The sequence below is a fragment of the Silurus meridionalis genome, chromosome 22 (genome assembly GCF_014805685.1).
Source record: "Silurus meridionalis isolate SWU-2019-XX chromosome 22, ASM1480568v1, whole genome shotgun sequence".
In the NCBI taxonomy this organism is placed as follows: Eukaryota; Metazoa; Chordata; class Actinopteri; order Siluriformes; family Siluridae; genus Silurus; species Silurus meridionalis.
In genome coordinates this window covers 8,422,311-8,448,689 of record NC_060905.1, presented here as the reverse complement: position 1 = coordinate 8,448,689, position 26,379 = coordinate 8,422,311, and the positions used below count along the sequence as shown (strand labels likewise).

Here is a 26,379-nt window from a genome sequence, read left to right as displayed (position 1 = left end):
TTACCAAGCTGAATGCTTATACGAACTCAGCAGCAGCCGGAGATTTAAGTTTCTTCTCCAGATGGGCCAAGGGGTGTGAGAGAACTACAGTAAGAAACACTCCATCACCACTCATCACACAACAGGCCAAACCGTGTTGAATTCCACACTGAGTGTATCAAACCAGAGAAATATTGAATCAGTCAAGCCTTTAATACCAGAGATAACTGAAGCGTGCCAGCATGTTTGGTTCCATTTCTTATATAAAATCCCTGATTATGTATGGAAATGATGGTAAAGTGATCAGTGAGTGGGAGAAAAGAGCTCCACATTTCATGTAGTGAATGAAGTGAAACCCATTATATTCTGATGTTAGATATACTCAGGCTTACTACATAAAATGAGTACCAAATCATATGGTCACATATAGATCTATGTTAGTATCCACAAAAGATCTTTGGCGATAATAAACTCCATTTGACTTTGTTTGGATGTGGGAAATTTGGAATCACCGTAATTTCCGGACTAATAAGCGCACCCAAATATAAGCCGCACCCACTGAATTTGACAAAGATTTTTATTTTGAACATAAATAAGCTGCACCTGTCTATAAGCCGCAGGATGTATTTCCTACATTGAAACTAATGAACTTTACACAGGCTTTAACGAAAGACAGTGACTGTTACACGGTGTAATGGGTGAAATATGTTTTGGCTTCTTTAAGAGCAGAGCGGCATTTTGGGAATAGCCTGCAGCAGCATTTTTCCTGTATTACTGCATGTGTACAAGGCCGAGGAATATGTCCTTATTAGCGTGACTTAATATAAAGAGTTTTAATAGTTAACTTTAACCCGTTCGGCAATTTCATTGGTCTAATGTTATGGGGCTCAGTTTTTTGGGCTTGAAGCTTGTGAAACCTGGAAAAACCCAGGAAAAATCCATATATTAGCCGCTTTGTTGTTTAAGCCGTGGGGTTCAAAGCGTGGGAAAAAAGTAGCGCCTTATAGTCGGGTAAATACGGTATGTTACTTCTAAACAATGAAACAATACAAAAATGGACGGCCTCCATGTTGGACTTTTATTAATGCTAACCAGCTAAATGTGTGAGATGTGATTTAGCAAGTGCATATGTCTGTGCGTTGAAGGCTATTAAACAAGGACTCATATACAGCAGCATATACAGCAGTTAAGAAGTGCTATTTTGTTTACTGCTGATGACTTAAGCAGCCATGTTGATTTGACATTGGAGGAATTCCGATTTGATTAAATGCTTTGTTTGGAACAGCTACAACTCATTTTGGATTTGAAGACACAAACTGCTCTCACTTCCTAATATAGGTTCAGTGACATACCCACATTTTAATTGAAACCATAAAAAAATAAAAAAATAAAAAAATAAAAAAACATTCTCTGGTTAAAAAAATGTAGACAAAGAATTAATCAGAGGAACAATGCAGCTGATTAATTATATGTAATAATGCAATGCCTACACCGAATCTTAACCTTAGCAGCATACACACACACACACACACACACACACACACACACACACACACACACGCGTACCCTAGGATGCAAGCATCTTTATCTTTGTGTCCAAGCACCAGCACTAGAGTTCTCCTGGCCTTTGTCTTCACACACTTAAATGTGTATATGTGTGTATATATAGACAAAATTCCTCCCACTCCGTTTCCCCTCGAGTAGTGCCAAAAGTTAATCATTAGGAAATGTGTCTGTTTGCTCGGGCGTCCCCCTTCCTACTGCTGGGAGTAATCTCCCTGCCTGACCCCCTCTAATGATGCTGTTAATAACCTGATGCAGATAACCCTGTGCAGCGCCGCCAGCTGCTTGTTTCTTATGACAGATTCATATTTACTGCTTCATTAAGCCTCTTACGAGAGGCAGCCATAATCAGCCGGAAGACGTGCAGGAAAAGGAAACGCCAAATCTGTTGTCGGTGCTATCAATAGGAACGTCTTACCAGCATTGCCACGCTGGCAAGGTGTAAGGACCACAATGATAATGCCAAGTGTAACACCTAAAAGTGCCCTTCAACACAAAGTGTCAAAAAAGTGTTTTTGCCTCCTATGATATTCAGGATTGAATTAAAAGCTGAAACCATGTATTCGTGGAAATTTTGCGCCGTTCGAAAGCGAGTCAGCCGACCGAGGCGCTAATGCATCTTACTATCAGACAGAGAATGAGTTTTTTTCCCCCTCAACTAAAGGCTTTTATCAAAGGCACTGAATTGATTCAGAAGATGATATGCCAGAGCTGGCACTGAACAGTACTTTTTTGTAAATCCTAACCTATAATATGGTGCAGCAATTAGAGTGTGTTTTCTCATGGTGGGGTTCTGACGTCGTAGTGTCCCATCCTGCTGTTTGGCAGCTCATTAAATAAGAAAAGCTGCCCGGGTTCAGCTGTTTGCCAGGCAAATGGAATATTGCTCTCCGAATAATTGTACTGAACATTGCCTGTTTTTAGCAACGAGGCGACTTGCGTTGAATTTGAAGAGCTCTCAAATCCGCCACTTCATTTCTTTCAGTTGAAATGTCAAAGCGATGGAAAAGGGTACTATTTTATTTGTAGATATTATATTTCTGCTCACTGGTGAGCTCATTAGCATTAAAGAAAAGGTAGAGATATATGTGAGTGTCTGCTCATGTGTGTGTGAGAGTGTGTGCATGTTCGTGTGTGTACATGTGTACTGTACATGTCAAACTTAATGAAGAAAGAGTACGTTGAATCTGTCAACCATGTAGTCTCGTTATGCCTGGAAAAATATCAATTTAAACAAAGTAAGTCCTCCATGTTTCCAGTGTAGGTCATAGTCAACAAGCAGCCTCCAACCAGCACCCACAAATCCATCTGCGAGACGTATCGCAAGCTGTGAATTTCAGTATCCTGCAATGTACTGCTCTAAACTTGGCCGTCATTTAGCCTCCTAAAACTCCTTAATGTTTTTACTGAAATGACTGACCAGCAGGAGAGCTCATACTGTAGATGGTCCATTTGTAAACAAGTTGTTCTTTTTAAAAGACAATTTAGGCAAATTGACTCACAACCACAAACATTTCTAAATGATTACTTTTTTCTTCAAAAAAATTCACACAAACAACCACCATTTTGACAAGTGAACCTGATCTCCAGAATACCTCTTAATGAAAAACATGTCCAGTATTTATTGGTCCCTCTCTATTCTTTATTGGGAAGAATGATGTGCATTTGCAAGTGCTCACTGTCTATTTACAAAAAACAAACTGTTTATTCTTATATTCATTGTGTTGTCACATACCCATGATCTCTGGGTATTTTATCAGCAGAAACGATAGCATTCAAAACATTTTTTCTCTTATCAGCCATTTTGTCTGCCTTTTTGAAAAGAACAAGATATCTGACTAGCACAGACTAATCCTTGTATTGTTTTGTTTAAAAGGTTGTTCTTCACTTTGTCTTGTGCGGAATGCTGCTTGTTAAAGACAACAAGGTTTGCATTATTTCAATATAAAGAACTGGTATCTATTTTCACACGGTATACAGTACACAGAACAGTCATAGCAGATAAGTACCTGCTTCTCCTACAAAAACCTCCACTGGAGCGCTAGCAGGACTTTCGCCGATGACGTTGTAGGCAGTCATGACGATTTCGTAGCGCTGGTATTTCTGCAGCTCTGTAAAAACAGGAATGTGAAATCAGACAAAATTAGAACGGTCCTTGGATACGTTTTTAGTTGTAGAAGTCGTCCAGAAGTCTGTGTGTTTTAGGTAACCTTGATCATCTCCAAAGCTACATTGTGCCAACACAATACTCTTCAATAGTTTCAGGATTTTATTGAAATAGACAAAAACTGTGTTGCTAAAATATTTTGAAATCAGTCAAGTTGTTATTATTAAAACCCTATTATAGGAGTACAATAAGATGAACCATTGGCTCTCATTTTAAGCACAATGTAGTCTTGTTCTATTTGAATATTTTGCCTTTGTTTCTCAAAAGAAGTAAAAATGATCTGTCAACAGAATAAGCTTGAAATAAATAATAATATCAAAGTTTACAGCGTTTATATAATAGAAAATACGAGATACAACTGACTATATTTAAGATATTTGAATTTATTCAGAAGCACAAAAGCTTGCAAATGCAAACAATAACATACAATGACAAGTGTACTTTTTTGCCATTGTATCATATGGGAGTCAAATAACAAACCTACTCGGAATGCAACAGGAAGAATGTCTATGATTAGTCCATGGAGCGGAATTCTCTCTTTCTTTTTATGGTTAATAGAAACTAGACAGCTGATTGTAAATAGAAATTACAAGCTTGTATTGGCCTCTGGAGGCAGGGTGAATAATCGGCTTGGCTGCTTTTGTCAGATTGGGCAGGAAAACGTCATTTTGAATTTAAAAGCACACTGCCTAATTCAGGCCGAAGAGTAAATAAAACTTACGAGTGAGCTCGAACTCCGTCAGTGCAGGATAACTCACAGTCTTCACAGTACTTTTGGCTTGACGTGCAGAGAGAATGAAAGAGAATTAAATGAGGAATATAGTGGCAAGAGATCAGACATGATGGAAATATAAAATCAAAGAGTTATTTCATCATGGCTGTAATTTTTTGCTTTTTGACCACAAGTTTCCCCCCATCAGACTTCTCTTCACAGGATCGATGAAATCCCACAATACTTACATCTACACGGACATGAAAAACGCAAAACCAGAAGACTGAGTGATTAATGATTCAGCAGTCAATATTAAGTGGCGCATCAGTGTGGTTGAACTGCACTACTAACCCACATTTACATTAGAACATATCAACTTTATCTTTAAGATTTAAATATTTAAGGAACAAGGCTAAATTAAGGGAGGCACACATGTAAGGGGCAGCATGCCTGCACTGTGGGTAGCCATACTGCTTTATAGCTTCAGGGTCCTTGGTTTGATCTTGAGCTTAGTTACAATCCGTGTGAAATTTTACATTTTCCTCTCATGTCCAGGTGGATTTCATCCTGGTTCTTTGGTCTCCATTAAAAATTACTATTCCAGTTATAGACTCTTTAATCTACTGGGATACAATCCTGGATAATGCATTCACTGAACATGAATTAATGACTGACTGAATGAATGAATAAAATGAATGAATGAACATGGCGTCTATTCATGGATTTTTTGTTATTCATCCCAATTCTGTGAGTCTGACACACACCTATATTACAGCACTTCAAGGGCCTTATCTACCTTATTTTCAATACCTGCTTACAGAACATGAGTTGTAAAGACTGAGCAAACAGGGCAGAGCTGTGGAAATTTGCTCTCGGATAATTGCATGAAAACTTGCACAAGAGTTAGCAGCACTTATACAGAGAAAGAGCACAAAGATGATAAGACAAAAGAGAGAGAGTGTGAAAGAGAGAGCGAGAAAAAGAGAGAGAGAGACAGAATAGTGGACAGTATGGTCAAGGAAGAAGAAGAAGAAGAGACTTCTATAACTGGCGAAAGAAGTGAAGAGTGTTAAATGCGCGTTTGTGCTTGGCTGCTCCAGACTTGTGCATTTAAATGCTGTCAACACTGCCGAGTCCAATTTGGCACTGGAAACTTAAACGCTGTATTGAGCGTACAGTGAAGAGTGCAGTGGCATGCTCAGTGCCACCAGCTTTGAGCTAGTCCTCGGGGTTCTGCCTCTCACGCGGCCCATAGGCCTAATAAGTTCTCATTTTTGATGAGAAAACTGCTATCCAGCCTTCAGTAAGAGAGGTAAGGATAGTGTTCAGTTAATTTTACTACCTTTTGACCACAGGCTTTAGGATTTAAACAAATTTCTAATCAAAATTTTAACCACATATTCCTGTGTGTCTTAAATAATCTCTGCTTTGAATATATGATGCCTTAACAGATTGAAACAGAAAATTCCCTACTTACTTTTATCTATTAACTAGTAAGCTGCAGTTATGTGTTGTTAAATTATAAAGGAAATATTAGAAATAGTCATTTATTCACTGATACGTTTGTTTAAATTAACCAGTAGTAACCACTTTGTACAGGTATTATATAAGGAAGTCTGGTGTGTCAGAGATGTATGTGAGGGTTGTATGAGGACAGTGTGACAGCAGTGAAGTGTGCAGTAGACAGACTGGTTCAAGGTGGAGATGGGGCTGCATCAAGAATCGGCTCTGAGCCCTTTACTGTTTGCTGTGGTGATGGACAGGTTGACGAACGAGGTCGGACAGGAGACTCTGTGGACTATGATGTTTGTGGATGATATTGTGATTTGTGGTGAGAGTAGGGAGCACGTTGAGAATAAACCTGAAGAGCTGGAGGTACGCGCTGGAGAGAAGGGGAATGAAAGTCAGTAGAAGTAAGACAGAGTACATGTGTGTGAATGAGAAGGAGGGCAGTGGAGGGGTGCGGTTCCATGGAGAAGAGGTGGTGAAGGTGGAGGAGTTCCAATACCTGGGGTCAACAGTGGAAAGTAATGGAGAGTGTGTTTAAGAAGAGAATAAAGAGTGCAGGCAGGGTGGAGTGGGTGGAGTAGAGTGATAGCAGGAGTGATTTGTGATAGAAGAGTGTCTGCAAGAGTGAAAGGGAAAGTTTATAGGACTGTGGGGAGACCTGCGGTGGCATTGAGTAAAAGACAGGAGGTGGAGCTGGAGGTAGCAGAACTGAAGATGTTGAGGTTTTCGTTGGGAGTGATGAGGATGGACAGGATTAGAAAGGAGTTTATTAGAGGGACAGCGCATGTAGGACGTTTTGGGGACAAGGTGAGGGAGGCGAGATTGAAATGGTTTGGACATGTGCAGAGGAGGGACATGGGGTATGTCTGTTTTAGAATGCTGAGGATGGAGCCACCAGGAAGGAGAAAAAGAGAAAGACCAAGAAGGAGGTTTATGGATGTGGTGAGGGAAGACATGCAGGTGGTTGGGGTGAAAGAGGCAGATGTAGAGGACAGGGGGGTATGGAGAGGGATTATCCACAGTGGCGACCCCTAATAGGAGAAGCCGAAAGAAGAAGAAGAACCACTTTAGGTCAAGGTGGATCACAAGCTTTGTACACACACAGACACACAGACACACAGACACACAGACACACAGACACACAGACACACACACACACACACACACACACACACACACACACACACACACACACACACACACACACACACACACACACACACACACACACACACAGGGATCCTGGATCTATGGCACTTCACTCTGCACCACAATATCACCCGGTTATCAATGTTGCATTAAGTGTCCTTATTAAATATGTATAAATATATTTTACGCTACCAGTTGAAATAGTGTAACATGCTAACATAAATGTCTAATAGAATCTTATAATCTTTATTGTTTTGTGTTGCAACCTCAGAAGTCAGCATGTGTATGTAACACATTAGATGTCTGGCCCCTACCTGTCAGGTCTGCGCGTGCTGAAGTGCTGTTGCCACTCTTCTTGGCCTCCTGTGGTGTGCTATCATACTGGAGTTCACGGTAATAAAGCCGATAGCCCACTAGCACTCCGTTTACGGTCTCCTCCTTTGGTGGCTGCAACAGTGTAGATTAAATTAAAGGTCACGTTCCCCTCGCTGACCTTGTGCTCCCTATTAAAGACATAGCCCGTGGATGGGGCATAAAGAAGACAGGCAGGCTGGAGGGAGGGTTTGTCTGTGCAGCAGGCGCTCATTGAAAGCAGAGGGTAGAAATTTTATTTCTAGGCTGGTGGCTCATTAACAAAAGCTCTGCGTTGAAAGTAATCAAGCGGGCGACGCCCCCGATAAAGCAGCCAGTCAGACAGACTAGCCTGCCCTCATAAGTCAGCAGAGAAAGGTTTCGGCTGCTAATTAATATCCCTTTGGAGTGTGCGTGGGTATTAATTATCCCGGTCCTGCCTAAGTCCTCATGAAAATGTGTTATCAATACTTCATGTGGCTGAGATAGGCAATGCTGCAGGACGAATACCAAGCGAGCCATGACAAGCCCCTCGGCACGTCCTGCCGAAGAGGGCTGTTCGTCAATGAAAACCAGATAATTAAACAGATAATGGTTGTAATGCGTGGATTTAACGGACCATTATCTCCACCAAGCCAGCCCATCTCCTCAGACCAGAATAGTCTGCTTGAAATGCTGAGTGTAAACATGCATCTCTGCACACTTGATAGTTTCTGAAGCTCATTAGAAGGGATGACGTGACAAAAAAAAAAGAAAAACCAAAAAAAAAAAAAAAAAGTGCAATCATACCTGCCACTGCACCAGAACTGATGTAGTTGTGGATGGCTTCACTGACTGAATAACAGGAGCCTCATCAGGAACTGACAGAAAACAACAACAACAACAAAAAAAACAGGATCTAAGAATCCACAGATCTCAGATTGTCTAATGCATGAGGCTCTAATTTTATGCAAATAAAGATTACACTTAATACTTACTTAAGACTAAATTCAGTGAATTAAACATGAGGAAATTCTGTAACATAACTAGCTCATCTAAGTACCCAGTTAGTTAACTAATTGTTAACTATTTTGTTTCACCTGAGTGAAATATTATGTCCTTAGAACCATGTTTATACTCTAATTTCATTCTAAATATTTTTTATTCCTCAGCATTTATACAAAACAGGTGTACGGCTAAATACACGTGACGCAGTCATTTATAAACCAAACATTTTTGTGGAATTGATTGCAGTTCCTCACTAATTTGCCTAACAGCATTTCCAACAACAGATGCTCACACAGATAAAAATGACTCCCAGGCATGCATCAGAAACCGCAAGGTTCAGAGTGCTCACACTGGTGCAGCACAATTACAGAACATCAGCACTGTCGTGAAAGGTATACTACACGAGTAAAAGGTTGTGGACACCAGACTGTCACATCCATATGTGCTTGTTGAACATCTTGTTATCCAGATTTAGTCCTGTTTAAGCTGTTATAATAACCTCCATTCCACTGGGGTGGCTTTTCACTAGATTTTGGAGCATGGCTGTGGGGATTTGTGATTGTATAGCGACAAAAGCATTAGTTCGATCAGGCACTGATGTTGGATGAGGAGGTTTGGGGTGCAGTTAATGTTCTAGTTCGTCATAAAGGTGCTCAGTGGGTTTTGAGGTCTTATACTTTATACAAATAAACATGAACTATGATCTCATGGCAAAAATAAACTGACAACAAACGACAAAGATCAGATGAAAGCCAGACAACATGTTGCTGTGCAAGACTTGACTCGCAAAACACAAGTGCTCTTTAAAGTAAAACTTGAATCTGGTGTAAACAGTCATGTGATTTGGTTCAGTAAGGTGCAGTGTCTGATGGTAGCGTAGTCCTGTGCCTTGCCATGTTGGTGTAACCAAGACAAGTTTTTAGATCAAATTTGTGGATATGAATGTTTTATAAACGAGGCCCTGGGAGTTTAGCAGGTGGGAACATGGTTTAGTGAAAGTCTGCAGCTCATAGTGAGAAGGACATTGAAATCACATACTGTAAAATCACATAGCTCACTCACTATACAAGTCTTCAACCTTTAGTCCTTCCATGGTTGTCATCGTTTATTTAAGCATTAGCATTTTGCTTCTTTGTCGTTATTTTTTATTTTGTATATTCGCACTGAAATAAAAATGATCTGCTTATTCGTTCGTCCTCCTTATTGTGTGCCAAAATGTTTATCCCAAATTATAGAGGAACAAACATGATTAAGGGACATCATATCGGAACAAATATGATTATTTTGAAAGTATTCTATACAAAAAAAAAAGACATATCGGCCACCTGATTTGATTTCATGCTTATAATGTGCTTTTGAAAAATAAAAAAATCAGACATTAAACAGAACAAAAAAATTCATGTACTTTTTTAATTGGTAAAACTGAGTCAGATTTAAGCATCCAAAATTTTGGCTTGGATCTGATGGAAAAATTTTGGCTCCTGTGTTTTTTTTTTTAGTGAGCTGTCTGTCAAAACAAATCCATAATAGCTGTATTTACTGCATAGCACACTTTTTGTACATTTACAATGCAGCTCAAAGTGCTTTACAAAAAGCTGACAAAAAGGAACAATAGGCTTCAGTCGATTTCCATAGCACCGTGTGCTTGTAGACTATGAGAAAGATAAGAGAAGCTTATCCTGCTCTTCTCCAGTTCTTTTATTAGAATCAATACTGTATCAGGTAGCGCCAGAGGGCACACGAACGACATCTCCATCTATACTCACCATCTTGTAAAGTCGTAATTGCATCGGTCTCGCGGCTATACTTGCTGTCACCGATGTCATTAGTTGCCATCATTCTCAGCTTGTATGAAGTGTAGGGCTTCAGCCTAGGGGAAAGTGCAACTCCAGTTATCTCATGTTGGACACGACTTTATTATTGTCCAAGGCCACTGGAAATAAGGCCACTGCTTTGCAATTTAGTGTCTTTTTTTATAAAACTCATTATTGGTTCAATAATGTCCAAACACAAAAACAATTCATCTGTGTATTTGCTTTAGCTTCAATAAAACACTTTTCTTGGTCTTTTCTAAATACGTTCACATCAAAAATCGCATCGCTGTGATTGTAAAAATATGTTCACATAGTAATAAAACAAATCTACACACAAAAAAGTATTGTTAGGAAGTCTCTACTGTATAAACCAGCCTTCTGCTTAGCTGGACAGGAAATGTAACTCAAAAAGCCTCACAGTGTGCAACTCCTCCAGGGATCCAAACAAGCCGAGCCACAAATCAGGCTTAAATAATCTATTCAACTCTTTAGAAGGCGATAAAGAGATGATGGGTTCGAAAGTCCTAAACAGAGGGAGGGGAGTCATCATAATCAAGATGAGATGGGCCTCTGAATGCATATAAAATGGCACTTGACTGGCCATATAATCACAGCAGCGGCTCAAGCGGAATTCAGATGCAGGGCTGGTGTACTGGCGCTCCAACAATACAGAGTGGGTTCTGCTTTCCAAATGGGGTTTGAGCATCATAAATTGCTACAGGAGGTAAAAGAAAAGGCCTGCTAAGCTTTTAATAACACTCCAGGCATATAACTCTCATTGCATGCTATCAGCCTGGCAAGGACAAGCATTGAGACAGAAACATGAAGGAAATGTTTATGAAGTTTAGTGCGATAAAATTGCCTTAGATGGAATTCGAGCTGGATCTCGAGGCTGCACACAAAACTGTGTGAATGAATGAATAGAGAAAGAGAGAAGGAGTAAGTGGAAGAGAAGAAGGGGGAAATAAAATCTTACCGGTCAACCACATAGGACGTGCTGTTGTGGCTAATTGAGGATGAGTGTGCGATCCAGTCTTTATTGGGCAGTTGGCATAATTGCAACGTGAAATAACGAACTGGTGATGATCCATCACCACCCGGGACCCAGTCCAACCTGAGCTGCCGTGACTGAACCTGGTCCTGGGGCACACTGAGCTGGAGTGGAGGCTGAGGCCTCTCTGAGAAACAAACAAAGAGAGAGAGAGATAGAAAGAGATGGATGAGCATGAGTGCAGAGGTCAGACCTGTCTCGCTGACTAGTCTTAATCACACTGCATCCGTAGTGCCTTTGGAGCACTACGAAGCACCGGCCCCATCAATTTTAATGCCATGAATCGATGCACACATGCATAATTGTTTATTTAAAGGTGGGAAATATTGATTACTATTAAAGATGCAGATCATGCAAAGGAAAAAAGCATCATCCAAACCCCTTCTTCAATGATCCCATTGCCTACTCTAAATAGTTTTTTAAACCCAGTCTGATTTCTATAAGGCTGAAATGGCTTTCTAGTGTTTATTTTAAGGTTTCTCAGAAATAAAGAAAAAACATTACACTAATGCGGAATTAAGATTTTCTCCATCTTATTCCGTTTTTTTAGAAGCTTAACTGCAAGGTTTAAAAAAAACTCCGATAGTGTGCCACTGGCCTAAGAGAACCAATGAACTTGGCCTTAAACGCTAGTATTTCTGAGGGTGATGTGACCATTGGGACCTTGTCAAGTGCAGAAAATAAAACAGCCACTAAAGATTGATGCTCACTTTGTACTGTGTGAGTTTGAGAGAGAGAGAAAAAGGAGGTCAAAATTCAAATGGAAGGAGAATCACCTCTGATCTCTGTAGTGATGACCACAGCCTGTGCGGCTGTACCCCAGCCCTGCTGGGTTTTTGCAGAAATGCGGAAGATATAAGCAGACTCGGAGAGCAAGCCGCTGGCCGTGAACTGTGTGGTGTTAGTGCCCACCTCTACCGTGGTGAACTTATTCGGATCTCCAGAATCCAGACGATATGCTACCTGATACCCTAAAAGACAAATAGCATGAAAATATGAATGTTTTGTCTGAAACAATTAAAATAAAAATCTGCTGTGTCTACACTGAAAGACTAAAAAAAAAAATAATAATAATAATTAAGCAGATCTGCAAATCAGCTCAAACACTCAGAGAAGACAAAGAACAAAAGCAGAGAAAAAATTATAATTCCTCATCAAACCCACACAACGCTTACAGAAACACCTATAAAAGTTAGACATTTCGGATGATAAACGACTTCACGAAGGTTTTTGCTGTATTGGAAAATCTGCTGTCCTCTATCACTAACTTCAAATGAACCAGCTATTCTCTTTCTCCACCTTTCCTAATCGCTATCTATGAAAAAAAAAAGAGTCAGCACAAACGTTGTACTGTTGTACAAAATGTTTGCTGATTGCGTTGCTCAAACTGTGCTCTAATGCAATCTAACAATATTTAAATGGGAGCGTTTTCTGGCTGGTGTATTGCTAAATGGAGGCTTCAAACAGTCTTTGTTTTCCAGCTGAGAGGTGCAAAAGGAAGGCATGGCTAGTTGCATTATTCTTCAATCTTCCATCTCTGCAGCGTCAGGAGGAGCGACAAGTGTGGCAAACAAATGCTAACTTTAATGGGGAAACTCGGCAGATCAGGACGCGTAGGCCGAGCCTGGCTGAATCAGAGATGAAACATTATTACATCTCGTATTACACATGCCATGTGTTTGCTCAGAGCTTTGCCCCCTTTGGCTGTACAGTAATAAGGTTGGCCGTCTCACATTGTGGAGCCTGTGGTACTCTTGGACTAGTATTTCATTCTGATGTATCATCCTTCTCTTCGCTATATGCACGCGCACGCAACGATGCATGCGTGTCCTTAATATGTTTGTGCCGAGCTCTGTTTTCCAGCACATGGTGGTGCATCAAAACAGACTGAACTGAGTTTTGCTTTTGCACGAGAGCAAAATCAGCACTACCAAAGGCCTGTGCGATAGTTTGGGTCGCTTCACTCTGCTTGCTTTGCTCTGTTAAACCTCCACCAAAAATCACCTACCATGTGATTCCTATTGCACTTGCTCTGGTCGCATCACTGTGCTACACCACTAATTCTCTAATCCCTAGTGCTTCCATAAAAGCCATGCTGCAACCTCCTGTACACCATGAATGCTCACGTGTAGCATATGTTAACTCTAAAAAATGTACATTTACATTTACTTTTGCGGCATTTAGCAGACGCCAGCGTCCAGAGCAACGTACAAAAGTGCTTTAAGTCTATAGCAATAAATAAATCTACACTGGTGCGCTAGACTCCAAATTTAATATAAATATAACTCTTGAATTCTACAAAGCAAACTTGGAAAGTGCTTATTTAAGTGTTTGAGGAAGAGGTAGGTCTTCAACTGTCGCTTGAAGATAGCCAGAGACTCCGCTGTACAGATATCTAGTGAAAGTTCATTCCACCACCTCTGTGCCAGAACAGAGAAGAGCCTAATTTACAGGCCGAACGCTAAATGACATCTCGCCAAATAATTCTGCTTTCTTCCACCCACTGTACGTTGTGTAAAATAAACTCGTGCAAAGAAGAAAACGTGTTCCATGCGTCGCACTGCTTCTTTTGAAAGAAAGGTAGAGAGATAATTAACAAGGGTTCACACTAAAGGAATTGTCCACATCTACATTTGCACAGCTAAGAGGCTTAATGTGAGCTCGCGTGAAACGTGGAATTAAGGTTTCTCGGGTCGGGGAGTGCTCAGCTGAGAGTAAGGCTGTGGAGAGAGAGCAAGCTGGGGACAGATTTAGCAAGGAGCAGGATTATTCTCACTGCTGCAAATTCAAAAAGCAAACTTCCAGCAATGCCTGCTCGCTGTGATTTTTTTTTTCTAGCCTGGTGGATTTTTCATCGAGCACGTCTTTTGATGCCTGTCTGAAACTGGATTACATATAAGACTGGCTATGAATAAACCAAACCCACATGACTTAAAGCAGTGTCAGCAGTTTAAAGTAAAAAACAAAACAAAACAAAAAAATATCGACTTGTATAGAGTCCGTTTGCATTTTTTTTTTTTGCACCTTTATTGTGCATGCCAATAGTTCTTTATTATTTTGAGCTTTGAATTTGATTATTAAGAGCTTCATTCACAAGGAGGTGTTAATCTTCTTTATTAACACAGTTTTCCCTCCTCTCCGTCTCCCACTCCCTAACCATGCAGATGTGGTTTTTAATCTCAAGTGGAGTCGGTTTGCAACAATGCAGCCTAGATGGAACTCATCTGGAAATTCGAAAACCTAGCAAACCCCTTGCTTGGCCCTGTAAGGGGAGGACTAACATGCTCAGGCTTCACATTAAAGAACATGTAGCAGATGGCTTATGAAGATTACTACTTCCTCAGGTGTATTTCCTCAAAAAATGTGATGCTATGAAACAAAACGCTACTTTTTCTACTATTGTCTCCCTTTCATTGTTTTCTTACCCATAATGATGCCATTCGGGTCTACCGGAGGCTGCCAGACCACCCTGACCTCCTTCAAACGTACCTCTGGGAACACCAGTCTCATGGGCGGCCCTGGAACTAAAAGTAACATAAGAAGGAAGACATTAAATGTAAGTACATCATTGTAATTTGTCTGTCTTATTGGCAAGAGAAGCAATAATTCATGTGCGTATCCAATCCTTGCTTCGGTCCCATTGATCGTTCCATAGCAAAGGTATCAAAAATAAATGTGTAAAAAACACAGATTACAAGTGTCGAAAACACGGAGAAAAAAAAACAATACAAAGCTGCTTTTAAGTGACTGTAGTACAATAAATCCCACAATGACTTCGGTGAGAGATGAATGAGTCTTTTGCTCTTCGTCTCAGAAAGCTCATTATCTCCGTGTGTGTTTGCATGCATATAGAGTTACAGTAAGCTCGCCTGAGGACGCCAAGCAAACTGCAGTGGTTCAACAAGATCATTGACAGGATGCTTTCTCAGATTTTATGAAAACCCGTGAGACAAGGAAAAAAGAAAACCTCAGACAAACAAGCAAACAAACAAACAGAGAGGGATGTGTCTTTATTTTCACACTCTGCTTGAGATTCAGTGGGCTGTGCTGGTGGAATACAGCCCTGAATAATATTTGTGCAGGTTTAGGGACACGTTGTTGCCTGGGGGTGGGAAGTGATGAAGCTGGAGGACCTCAGGCTAGGATCTGATGTAGGCTCGTCTGATGTACACAAGCTGCCAGTTGAGCAAAACATGGCCTGTTTGAAAGAGATCCTCAAATGTGCTTTACCCTATTTCAAAAAGTACCTCCTATAGATACACAAACTAAACACCATCCTGTGGGCACTAACCAGATAATGCGCCAGGAACATTGCAGAACATTCAGCAAAGCCTAATGGGATCTTGTTGTCCTTCTCTAGTGGACAACCCACACTATATCAAAAGCTTTCAAAACAATGGCTTTTCCTGGACCATTTGGTTACTTCTCTATGGATTTGTCGGGCTCTAATGGTTGGTTAGGCAGCTTGTGTATTTCACCTCCTGGCAGTTATCACACTTATAAATCTTACACATCCAACACAGATTTGATTTGTATTGCTTTTTTAGCCATCATGGTATGAAAGACCATATGGATGTCAGTCTCTCACACGCACATACACACATGCACATACACACACCCACACACACATGCAGGAGAGAAGCAGTATTTGTATAGTGAGCTCTCCTGATGCGCCTCTTTTTGCCACCGTGTATTGCTAGCATTCATCATCCTGCTATCAGATGCACTGTGGGTTCGGTGCCTGCTCCGGAGATTAGACTAAGCTGAGTATGAGTGTTGTTTATAAGCAAATCGTGAAAAGTACATTTCCTTTTAATTACTCCGTAATTACAAAATTGTCCATGTATCCGTTTCATAATAAAGTGCTGCGAATAAAAATGACTTTTTGACCCCTAACTTCCTTCCCATGAAACAGCTAATGACCCTGCTTCTAATCAGATCAACACGTTTGAGAATGAATCGATGTTCCCTTTGCTATTTAGTTTTGCTGATATGGCCTGATAGAACTCAATTACAGGGTGTTTGACCTAGCGTTTGAGATATGGAGGATTGGGGGAAATCCTGCAACTTCATTCCTGCAGTGATAAAAATAGGAACTTCCTGCAATATGTTCATATGCTGCAATGGCAAGACTACATCTGGCACTGTGTTATATTCTGAATCGTAGTTTAATGAGCCTCGTTCTGGAGGGGATTGTTAAAAGCTAACAAAGATAATGGCAACCAAAATTGAGTAAGCACAGATACTGGCTTGTTACTTGAGATGGCATGTCCTTGGGCTCTACTTGCTTTCAAGGATAAAGAGGGACATTTATTTCAAATTCAGACTTTATTTATTAATCATTTTTTTCACTAAGAGTTGTTACCCTGGTGGATCAGAGGAACTATGGAACACCTCGGATTGGATGCCAGTCCATCACTTTTTACACTTATTCACACCTAGGAGCAGCTTATAGTAACCAACCCACTAGCTACCTACTAGCAGGTTTCTGGGAGGAAGATGGAAAAAACAGAAACCTGAGAATTCTCACCCAAACATAAGACGTAAAAACAAAAAAATCCTTACACCGAGCTTGTAGCGAAGCTTTCTGTTGTACCTCAGTGCTGCCGCCATTTTCTAATTTATTTCATGTTCACACTCAAAACGCCACTCTATTGATGTGACCCAGCTTCATTTAGAACTGTTTCACCAATGTCACAGCTTGGGCTCGGTACAATGCCCCGGCACACCATTACCTCTTACCTTTTAACGTGATTCTAGTGCTTGCTTTATTTACATGCGGTGACCTACATTTTCCAGCGTAAGTACTTGATTAAATTAAGTGCAGCTTTATGAATGTAGTGGACATTTTAATGAGATGTACAGAGTTACTAGCTGGACATGGCATTTTGATAAGAGCAGTCTGACAAAGCTGTCAGCACATCTCTAGGTTAAGAAGGGCAAACTCGAGGATAGTTTCTTCCCTTCACGCCTGAAATAAAATGCCTCTCTCGACCACGCTATGGGCTTCCCAGCGGAAACATAAAACCAAATATGCTGTGGATTAGTTTCCGTGGCGATATGTTTGGGAAATCCTGATTGAGTCGATGACCATTATTTGTAATAGATTGCAAAACAGCAGAGCTCCTTTGGAAGCTTTAGACTGCAGATTTACACTGCTGTTTCACAGTTTGTTTCATACTGCAGTGCATAGAATAAACATTCACAGGCCATCGTGGCTAAAATCAGCAGTGGTTGTTACAACATCGATCTTTTTGTTTTTGCAGATCGGTTTTGTATGACAGCATAACCGAATCTAGCCCTAAAAGGCAATTTCAGAGCAGTGAGAAGCGGTGAATGAATGTATATAAATCCAGAGAATGCAGAGCTTCGCCTCATGAAGCAGCACAGAAAAAGAAACGACTTGCTGTCACAGCGCATGCACACACTACATATGAAAAACACAGACTCTTAGTCTTAGACATTGTAGAACTAGCAGAAGCAGGGAAGATGTCCCCCCCCCCAAGTCTTCCACTTTATTAAAGCTAGAGCTGTATCAGTCTGAACATTTCTGGTACAACGGGTACAAGACGCCTCATAAAACGCGGGACATCTGACATCTCATAAAACGTGAGAGTGCTTGGTCAAGGAGCACGCACATAAAAGTCTTAGGCCGATGAGTCATAACGCTTAGCTCCTGCTCTAGTAATCAAGAACGTGTCAAAGCCGCTTTTAATCTCCACAATGACACTGAACCCTTCCTCCTAAAACAGACTCTAACAGATGAAGCTGTTTCACTGAAGTTAACTTTATTGTGTGTGAATGTACACTCATATACACACAGTGGCCCTTTTTCAAGGATACTTTCCCTGCCTAGTTAATCACATAAACCTAACATGTAGGTCTTTATATGCACACTCCATATTACTCCTCCCTGTCCGCTTCGAGACCATAAGACCACCCCTTAGTAGTGAATAACCAGGTACAATAGTAACACTGGGTCTTTGTATATTTCTGGCTACACTCATTAACCCCACCTGCTCGTCCTACTTGCAGATACACTATATTGCCAAAAGTTTGCAGACACCTGGTCATAAGTATAGTATTTGCTTTTTGAGCATTGCATTTCACATCTACCGTAATTTCCAGACTATTAAGCGCACCCAAATATAAGCCGCACCCACTGAATTTGACAAAGATTTTTATTTTGAATATAAATAAGCCGCACCTGTCTATAAGCCGAATGAACGAATGAACTTTACACAGGTTTTAACGAAAGACAGTGTCTGTTACACGGTGTAACGGGTGAAATATGTTGTGGCTCCTTTGAGAGCAGAACGGCATTTCGGGAATAGCCTGCCGCCACATTTTTCCGGTATTACTGCATGTGTGCAAGGCCGAGGAATATGTCCTTATTATTTTCTGATGCTCATTTCTAAGTTTCTTTGACTAACCCATAACGCTGTTGCCAAGAATAATAAAAAAGCATGAGTTTTGGAAACCTGCCTGTGCTTATATGATTTCTGTTGCAACTGGAGTTAGCGAGCTCTCCTATGACCCAGACTCAACGCGTTACAATGGCTTGTATCTAAACAGTAGCCTACCAAGAAAGTCATTGTTCACTGTCTTCCTCCTTCCTTTCACAACTATTTCTCTCAGGAGTTTATCTTTTGGCATCGTCGTGCGTTTAAAAATCACCATCGGTGAAGCTTTTCTCCCGATGCCGTGCAGCTCAGAACACAGGTGAAGTGCGTTTTTTCATGCCCGTTCGGCAATGTTAATGGTTTAATGTTATGGGGCTCAGTTTTTTGGCTTGAAGTTTGTGAAACCGGGAAAAACCCAGGAAAAATCCATATATTAGCCGCTTCGTTGTTTAAGCCTATAAATACTATTATTTCAAATAATATCTGCTTACTATCAGACCCTAGATGAGACTTAAGTAGCTGAGTAGATAAGTAACACTTCACCTTACTATCTGAAATGTCGAGCAATGTGTACAACAAGCAAAAAGATTTTAAATAAAAAAAAATTGGCACACCATCATCTTTCGTCCTTTCCAGGACAGATGGGCTACTGAGCTGGCCATCTCCGATGCGTGTGAAGGCCAAGACCTGGATCTCGTACTGCACGTACTTGCGCAAGTTCCGAAGAAGCACAGACTGAGTGAGGTTTCCTTTCACCAGCTGCACCTGTGACTCTGTACCCGAGTCTTTTTCCCGGTACAGCACCTAAACAGAGAGAAACACCAAGAACATACAGGTCAATTTAATAACTAGGAGGTGAAGCCTTGATTTTTCCATTTGTCCTTATTAATGTTCTATAAATGAATATATACATTGAGTGCATAAGGGCTCATAGCTGCTCATTCTAATATTTGTTCTTGCATCCGTCAGTGAAGTGCATTTATTTCCCAGTTCATGCAAGAAAAAGCAGAAAAAAACTGCAGTGAACATTTTCACATGATTACAAAGGAAATAATTGTCAGTTTAAATGTGATTCTTGACAATACTACAAAAAGTTATTTCACTTAAGTATTTTTCTCCTTTGTCATCCTGCCTCGATTTCCCAAATGTATTTGGGTTCATGTTTATAATAAAGCAGGGAATGAAACCTTTAAAATACCCAGGGAGGTCAGCAACGTGCAGACAAACAAAACATACATTCTTGTAGTAATGTCCACTGTGGATTACTTCTTGTGTGTTTGTTTTATTCCATTTTAAAATCACTGGAATATGAGGAAATATTTTTGAACATGCCAAGCAAAATGAGACGACCTCTCTCAGCTGAAATTGAAAAAAATAAATTTTACGATGGTCCAGCTGGAGTTACAAAACAGCAGGGACGTGCTGAATTGCTCGAAATGCGAAAGCACAAGACCCTCTCCTCAAACTGGGGAAATAATTCTGCCCTTGCTTGCCATTTCATCATATGGAGTATGATCCAAGGGCCTCAGAGGGTGTGATCATGCATGAAAGTCAAGCCTTTACCAAATGAAAAAAAAAACATTTATGCAGTAGAGCTAAGGACTTCTAAATGTATTCATTTTTTTCCCCTTGCCCTTCCAGTATCCTTCAAAGTAAAGGCCTTGACCACTGACCGACAGTTTCTTGGATATGGCCACTACCTTATATCCGAGGATTTTGCCGTTCTGCTGTGGCTCTGGAACAGGTCCCCACGTCACCAGAATGCGTGTTGAGCTCACGGCCTCGGCCGTCACGTTCTCTGGAGCTCCGGACGGCACTGTGCAATCAAACAAAACAAACATCATCTATGGGCTCCTTGCTGTGTGGCAAATAGTCCAGATTAGACACTACACTATCAGCTGTAATAGAGGAAAGGGATGCCAAAAACTGGAAGAAATATCGTAAGTATGTGCATGTGTGTGTCATGAGCAGACCTGGTTAGGTGGAATGCTGTGTGAATGAGAGCAAACAACACAAAAAGATTGACAAACACTTAGTGGTAGCCGGAATTCATCAAGCAGCCAGGCACCCATTAGAGACTAGTTTCCACAATAGCCTAAGATTTTGCAATTATTGTTCACCAAGCATGGGTCTCTGCTGCTTTATTAAAGTGTTTTGTTGTTTGCCACCAGAGGCATGCATCACCCATGCTGCTGGAACAAATAAAAAACTGTAATGCTGAGACAAGGCACAAAACCAACGCAATGATAGAATTCACCGAATGAAATTGAACCAGCACCTGTTCATATCAAGAGGAGCGATTAGCAAGAGAATGAACATTTCCAGATGCTCCTTCTACGAAGCACTGGAACAGCTGTATTTATTCGAAATGCTGGTTCTGCTCAGGCCTGTGCCAGAATTAAACTAAATCTGGTTTGTATTGTTTGGCCGATATGATGCTAACTGTCATGGTGTGTATGGATGTGTTTTATCACGTGTGTAAATTTCAGCGTTTTATTACCTGACTCGCGTGTGCGCCCCTTCACGGGCTCACTCCAGGGGCTGGGGCCAATGGAGTTGAAAGCCTGTATCTGGAACATGTACTCGGTCCACTCTTCCAAGCCCTCCAAAGTAATCTCTCTTTCTAGTCTGTCATTCACCACCCTAGTACTGACATCACCTTGCTGATCAGCACGCCACACCCGCACCCTGTAGCCCACGGTCTCCGGGTTCCCGTTGTACTCCGTCTCTGGCAAAGGCTGCCAAAGAGTCAAAAAGAGAAAGAATTAGAAAGAGTCAAGTCAAGTCAAGTCAAGTTTATTTCTATAGCGCTTTTCACAACAGACATTGTCTCAAAGAAGCTTTACAGAAAAGAGTTAAGGTGTGCATTTATCCCTGATGAGCATATGACTGTGGCAAGGAAAAACTCCCTTAGATGTTATGAGGAAGAAACCTTGAGGAACCAGACTCAAAAGGGGAACCCATCCTCATTTGGGTGACATCAAGAGAAAGCTATCAGTCGTTCGCTTGCTGGAGTCGGCATGCAGTGTCTCTAACGAGTGGCCTATTAAACTGGAATGCTCCCATAAAATCATTACTCACTCTAGATTATCCTTTATCATCTTTATGCATCTTAAAATCAACTTTTTGGCTGTACTCCAAAAAAATTAAGCCAATGGCAAAGACTGGCAAAAAAAAAAATAAATCTACCAGCACTTGTCCACTTTTAATTTGAGCTGTATTTAGAAAAGCTCAATTTGGACACATGCTCTCACATATTGGCATTCTTTATTTCATGGGGAAAATCAATAGATGTCTAGCGGCAGAAGGTATTCAGTGGCGCGCGCTTAATACATCCTAACGACCCGCTCTATGAAAAGCGAGGGAAGCGTGGTTTGTCCCTTTGTTCGTTCAGTATCATTTTCTTACATAAATCACTTCTCTAAAAGACACAGTAAAGAATGGACGGTTCTGAATAATGCAGCCTAATCCATCTGCACCGCACTCAGGAGTACAATTCTCTTTCAACACACAGGACCCCCCTAGTAATACATCACTCCCGCAGCCTCCCATGGCAACAGGCAGCCGCTACAAATGTCAGGTGAGTATGAACTACACATGGTAATGTTTTTCAATAAAAATCGGCTTTAGTACTAGAATGATTTGCAGAGAAAACCTCTTGAAGGTTTTACCTTTTATCTTTAAACTATAGAATGGTAAAACTGCACCGGAGAGAGAGCGAGACCGCTATGTTATAAAGCGGTAGTAAAAATCCAAGCCAAGCTCCAATAGTATCATTTGTTCTAGTGAAAAAAAAGAAAAACTTCAAATAAGGACATGCTCTACTTCAAGTCTTCAAAAGTATGGTCAGTGATTTTTTTACACCTTTTGTAGTCTCTCCCTCTCTCACAATCTGGCAGCTTTAGTAAAATCAATGATCAGCAAAAAAAACTAGACTCTGTGAAGGCCTATGCTTTGTAAATGAAAGAAAAAATTATGAGGAGCCCAAACATCCAACCAATTAAAAAAGTTAGCACCTCTACTTTGTCTCTCATCTGCAGGAGATGTGGATTAAAAAGTTTGACTATACGGCTGAAACTATTGTCTATCAGCAAAAATATATACCAATAGTTTTATTAATCACTGACATGTGCTGTATGTTTTTACACGGGAGACTGCTGCTGCATGGAGAGCGCTATATTATATTTATTATTTATTAATTATACTTATATCTATTTAATTTAGCACATTTTCATGATTCAGTACTGTATTTGAATTTGTTAAGTTTGTAATTAAATTATGTACTATTTTACATGAAGTGTTATGCTTGCTTGTTTTTTTTATCCGGTTTCCATTTTAAAAACTATCGCTTGATTTATCGGCTATCGGCATGTACGATCCAACCTAGCTATCGGTATCGGTAAAATCCACTATCGGTCGACTTCAAATCCCAAATTCCTTATAACAAATACAGTTCTGTTTTAAAGTCCACATTAGGGTACTTAAAACACGTAGCATTACTCACGTCTTGACGTGATTTCCACTGACACACGGTGTCCTGTGGCTCCTCCTACATTTTTAAATAGCCAATAGAGTCACAGCCCAGGCTAAGCTGTACTTGAGAGTATAATGGATGTTGGGGTGAGACACTTTAGATTCTGGACACCATTTGTTTGGACAGAATAGTGCATAATGATTTGGTCAAAATTAGTGAAAATTGAATGCATATGTCTTCTAATTGTGAAGGTTGTCACTGTTTTGTAGCACACTTACAGATATTTATATAACATATTTATAATAAAAGCCACCAAACGTCATGGGGACTGTACAAAATATATTTTCTGCTTGCATGCATGAAATGAAGTGGCTTTATTAATGTGTGTCCACAAAACTGGGCTGCACAGGGTGATTACTCTTCTGCTTAAGGTCAGATGAAAAGATCATTTTGGCACAAAGCATCAAACACAAGTACAATTCTGATTTAAAGAAAGTTTTAAAAAATGGCACTACGCTGGTGGACTTTAAATGCCACATCCCCTGGTACATCAAGTCAGTACTGGCATGTTTGTTTCTGATCATGTAAGTAACAAACTAGAGGTACAAACCTCTTTCCACCTGATTGCATTTTTTCCAGCGAACCAAAATTTAACTAGAAAATTACACTTTTGCCAAACTAGAGTGCTAATATTCTTATCAATACCACCTCACTGACATTCCCTTGAATTGGTTCTACTGGGAAAATTCCTGTTAGTGTTTTTTAAGGCCACCATTCACATGCACACCCACACACAAACACACATCTCAACTCCTCGTCCTTGTAGCTTCTTGGGGAAATAGACTTTTTTGAGAGACTGTCAACAAGAATGTCTTTAAAAAACCCAGCATTGGAACAAAAAAAAAAAAAGCAGGAAAAACTTGTACATACCACCCAGCGCAACCACACGCTGGTTTCACTGGCTGTACGAACGCTCACACTGCTGGGAGCAACGTCAGGAGGAGCCTGAAGAGTCTGGATCACCCGAGATGGCTCACTAGCTTCACTGGAGCCCACAATGTTCACCTGGCGCACACGGAACCTGCAGCGACACACAATTAGTTCTGATGGCTGGGTGTTGTTCAGGGTGAGACCCTCGCTTTCTTTCACAAAAAACTGTCTACTATAAGGTTAAATTTTTTATTAGCAAATGACTTGAAAAGATTTTTTTGGAAGGGGACATAAAACAACACTGTGACTGGTAATTGTAAGAAAAAAATAGCTGAAAAATAACAATTATCAGTCTTCAGTGTTTGTGAAGACGTACATGAACAAGGTAGATTACTTAAAAAAAATATTTTCTTCAGGCAAGAATTAAATAGACTAAACAAACAACCTGCAATCAAAGTACAAGCTACACAAAGAGACAAACAAACGACAGAGCTATGAGTTTCGTGTTCTTTTTGAAATGCTTTGAAAGTCCAGATGGTACTAACAATCTGTCTTTGAATGTGTGTGTGATTTAGTGTGTGAGCATAATATAATTTTATGCCTGTGAAACTCCACATGATGAGGCTCAACTCTAATTGTTCCTTGATAGTAACTGCAAGTTAGTGATGGGTAGTTAAATCAGTTCTAACCCTCCCATTCAATATCCATACAATCCGTCACTGTTACAGGGTAAAAGCACCGATCATGGTGGAAATGAACCAGCTGTTCAGGCAGCAGAAGAGCTCAGGCACTATGAGCTTCATTCTAATTGCTTATTTGTGCACTTAGCATAAACCCCAAATTTATCAACCAGCCAAACAAATTATTCCAACATGCATAAGTTCTGAGACAAACTGCACAGAGGAGAAAAGCCATAAAGATGCTGTAATTTATCATACACTGTTGGTGAGGAAGATGAAACCCCCAAAGTAGTAGCAATGTTAATCAGGAAGAGCTTGTACTGACCTGTAGTGTGTGAATGGGTTCAAGTTAGGCACTTCCAGGACCTGAGCATCTGGATCATTCTCCTTCTCATACAGCACTTTCCATTCTTCTTCTTCTCCTGTGCTGCCCACCTATATGCCATATATGCATACTTAATCAACAACTGGTCAATATAATAAATATATAATAATATTATTATAATATATATAATAAGATACAGAATATACTGTAATATAATGTAATAAAATTAATATAAGGAAGCTGAAGAAGGCCAAGCAGGGGCCAAGCAGCCAGAGTTGATGATGTGTTGATTCAGAGGTGTTTTAAAATGATTGCCTAATCTATCAGATTCATATATCTACTCTGGGTAAACCTTTTGGAGTATTCTATAAAGTGGATATTGACAAAGGAATCAAATAGAAAGAACTTCCTAGACCACTAGAATTCATAAATGTCTAGCAAATTTTGGACACAAAGGTTTAAAAGTTCTAACAATTTACATACTTCTAAATAAGGATAAATTCTGTTCCAAATTTTGTTGGCACTAAAGGGCTGACCGGACTAATCAGGGTACCACATTTCGCTACTTTTTCCCCCCAGACAGTTTTATGGTCTGTCATAGATGTTCAAGCAAAAAAAAGAAGAAACAGAAGAAAAAAGAAATAAAAGGTAATAAAGTAAAGGTCATGGTGGTGGTTAAGGCATTGCACTTTGGAGTTCAAATCCCAACCCCACCAAGCTGCCATTCCTTGCCCCCTGAGTAAGGCTCTTTAACCCCATAGCTGCTCAGTTGTATGAATGAGCTACAGCGGGGAAAATAAGTATTTGACATATCAGCATTTTTATCAGTAAGGGGATTTCTAAGTGGGCTATTGACACAATATTTCCACCAGATGTAGCCATCAAGCCAAATATTGAATTCATACAAAGAAATCAGAACATTTAAGTATACACGTTGAGTCATAATAAATAAAGTGAAATGACACAGGGAATAAGAATTGAACACACTTTATTTAATACTTTGTAGAAAAACCTTTGTTAGTGATTACAGCTTCTAGATGCCTCTTGTATGGAGAGACCAGTCGTCTGCATTGCTCAGGAGTGATTCTGGCCCATGCTTCCACACAAATGGTCTTTAAATCTTGAAGGTTCCTTGGGCCTCTTTTATGAACTTTGATATTCAGTTCTCTCCATAGATTTTCTATGGGATTTAGGTCAGGTGATTGACTGGGCCATTCAAGCAACTTGATTTTCTTTCTATGAAACCACTTCATTGTTTCCTTGGCCTTGTGTTTGGGATCATTGT

The 26,379-nt window shown here is 40.3% G+C and overlaps 1 protein-coding gene across 3 annotated transcripts in view; it reads right to left on the bottom strand.

The window, feature by feature from the left end:
- The window catches only part of sdk1a (sidekick cell adhesion molecule 1a), a 235,178-nt gene that overhangs the window by 10,993 nt on the left and 197,806 nt on the right, over window positions 1–26,379 (bottom strand). For all 3 annotated transcript variants that reach the window (XM_046834551.1, XM_046834552.1, XM_046834553.1), the window contains 13 exons: window positions 25,095–25,204; window positions 24,090–24,240; window positions 21,186–21,423; window positions 20,386–20,501; window positions 19,300–19,489; window positions 14,708–14,806; window positions 12,059–12,253; window positions 11,208–11,409; window positions 10,184–10,287; window positions 8,220–8,290; window positions 7,394–7,526; window positions 4,431–4,487; window positions 3,552–3,653 (listed from right to left, as the gene is read on the bottom strand). In XM_046834551.1, the coding sequence (XP_046690507.1) occupies window positions 3,552–3,653; window positions 4,431–4,487; window positions 7,394–7,526; window positions 8,220–8,290; window positions 10,184–10,287; window positions 11,208–11,409; window positions 12,059–12,253; window positions 14,708–14,806; window positions 19,300–19,489; window positions 20,386–20,501; window positions 21,186–21,423; window positions 24,090–24,240; window positions 25,095–25,204 (1,768 nt within the window). The remainder of the gene's footprint in view (window positions 1–3,551; window positions 3,654–4,430; window positions 4,488–7,393; window positions 7,527–8,219; window positions 8,291–10,183; window positions 10,288–11,207; window positions 11,410–12,058; window positions 12,254–14,707; window positions 14,807–19,299; window positions 19,490–20,385; window positions 20,502–21,185; window positions 21,424–24,089; window positions 24,241–25,094; window positions 25,205–26,379) is intronic.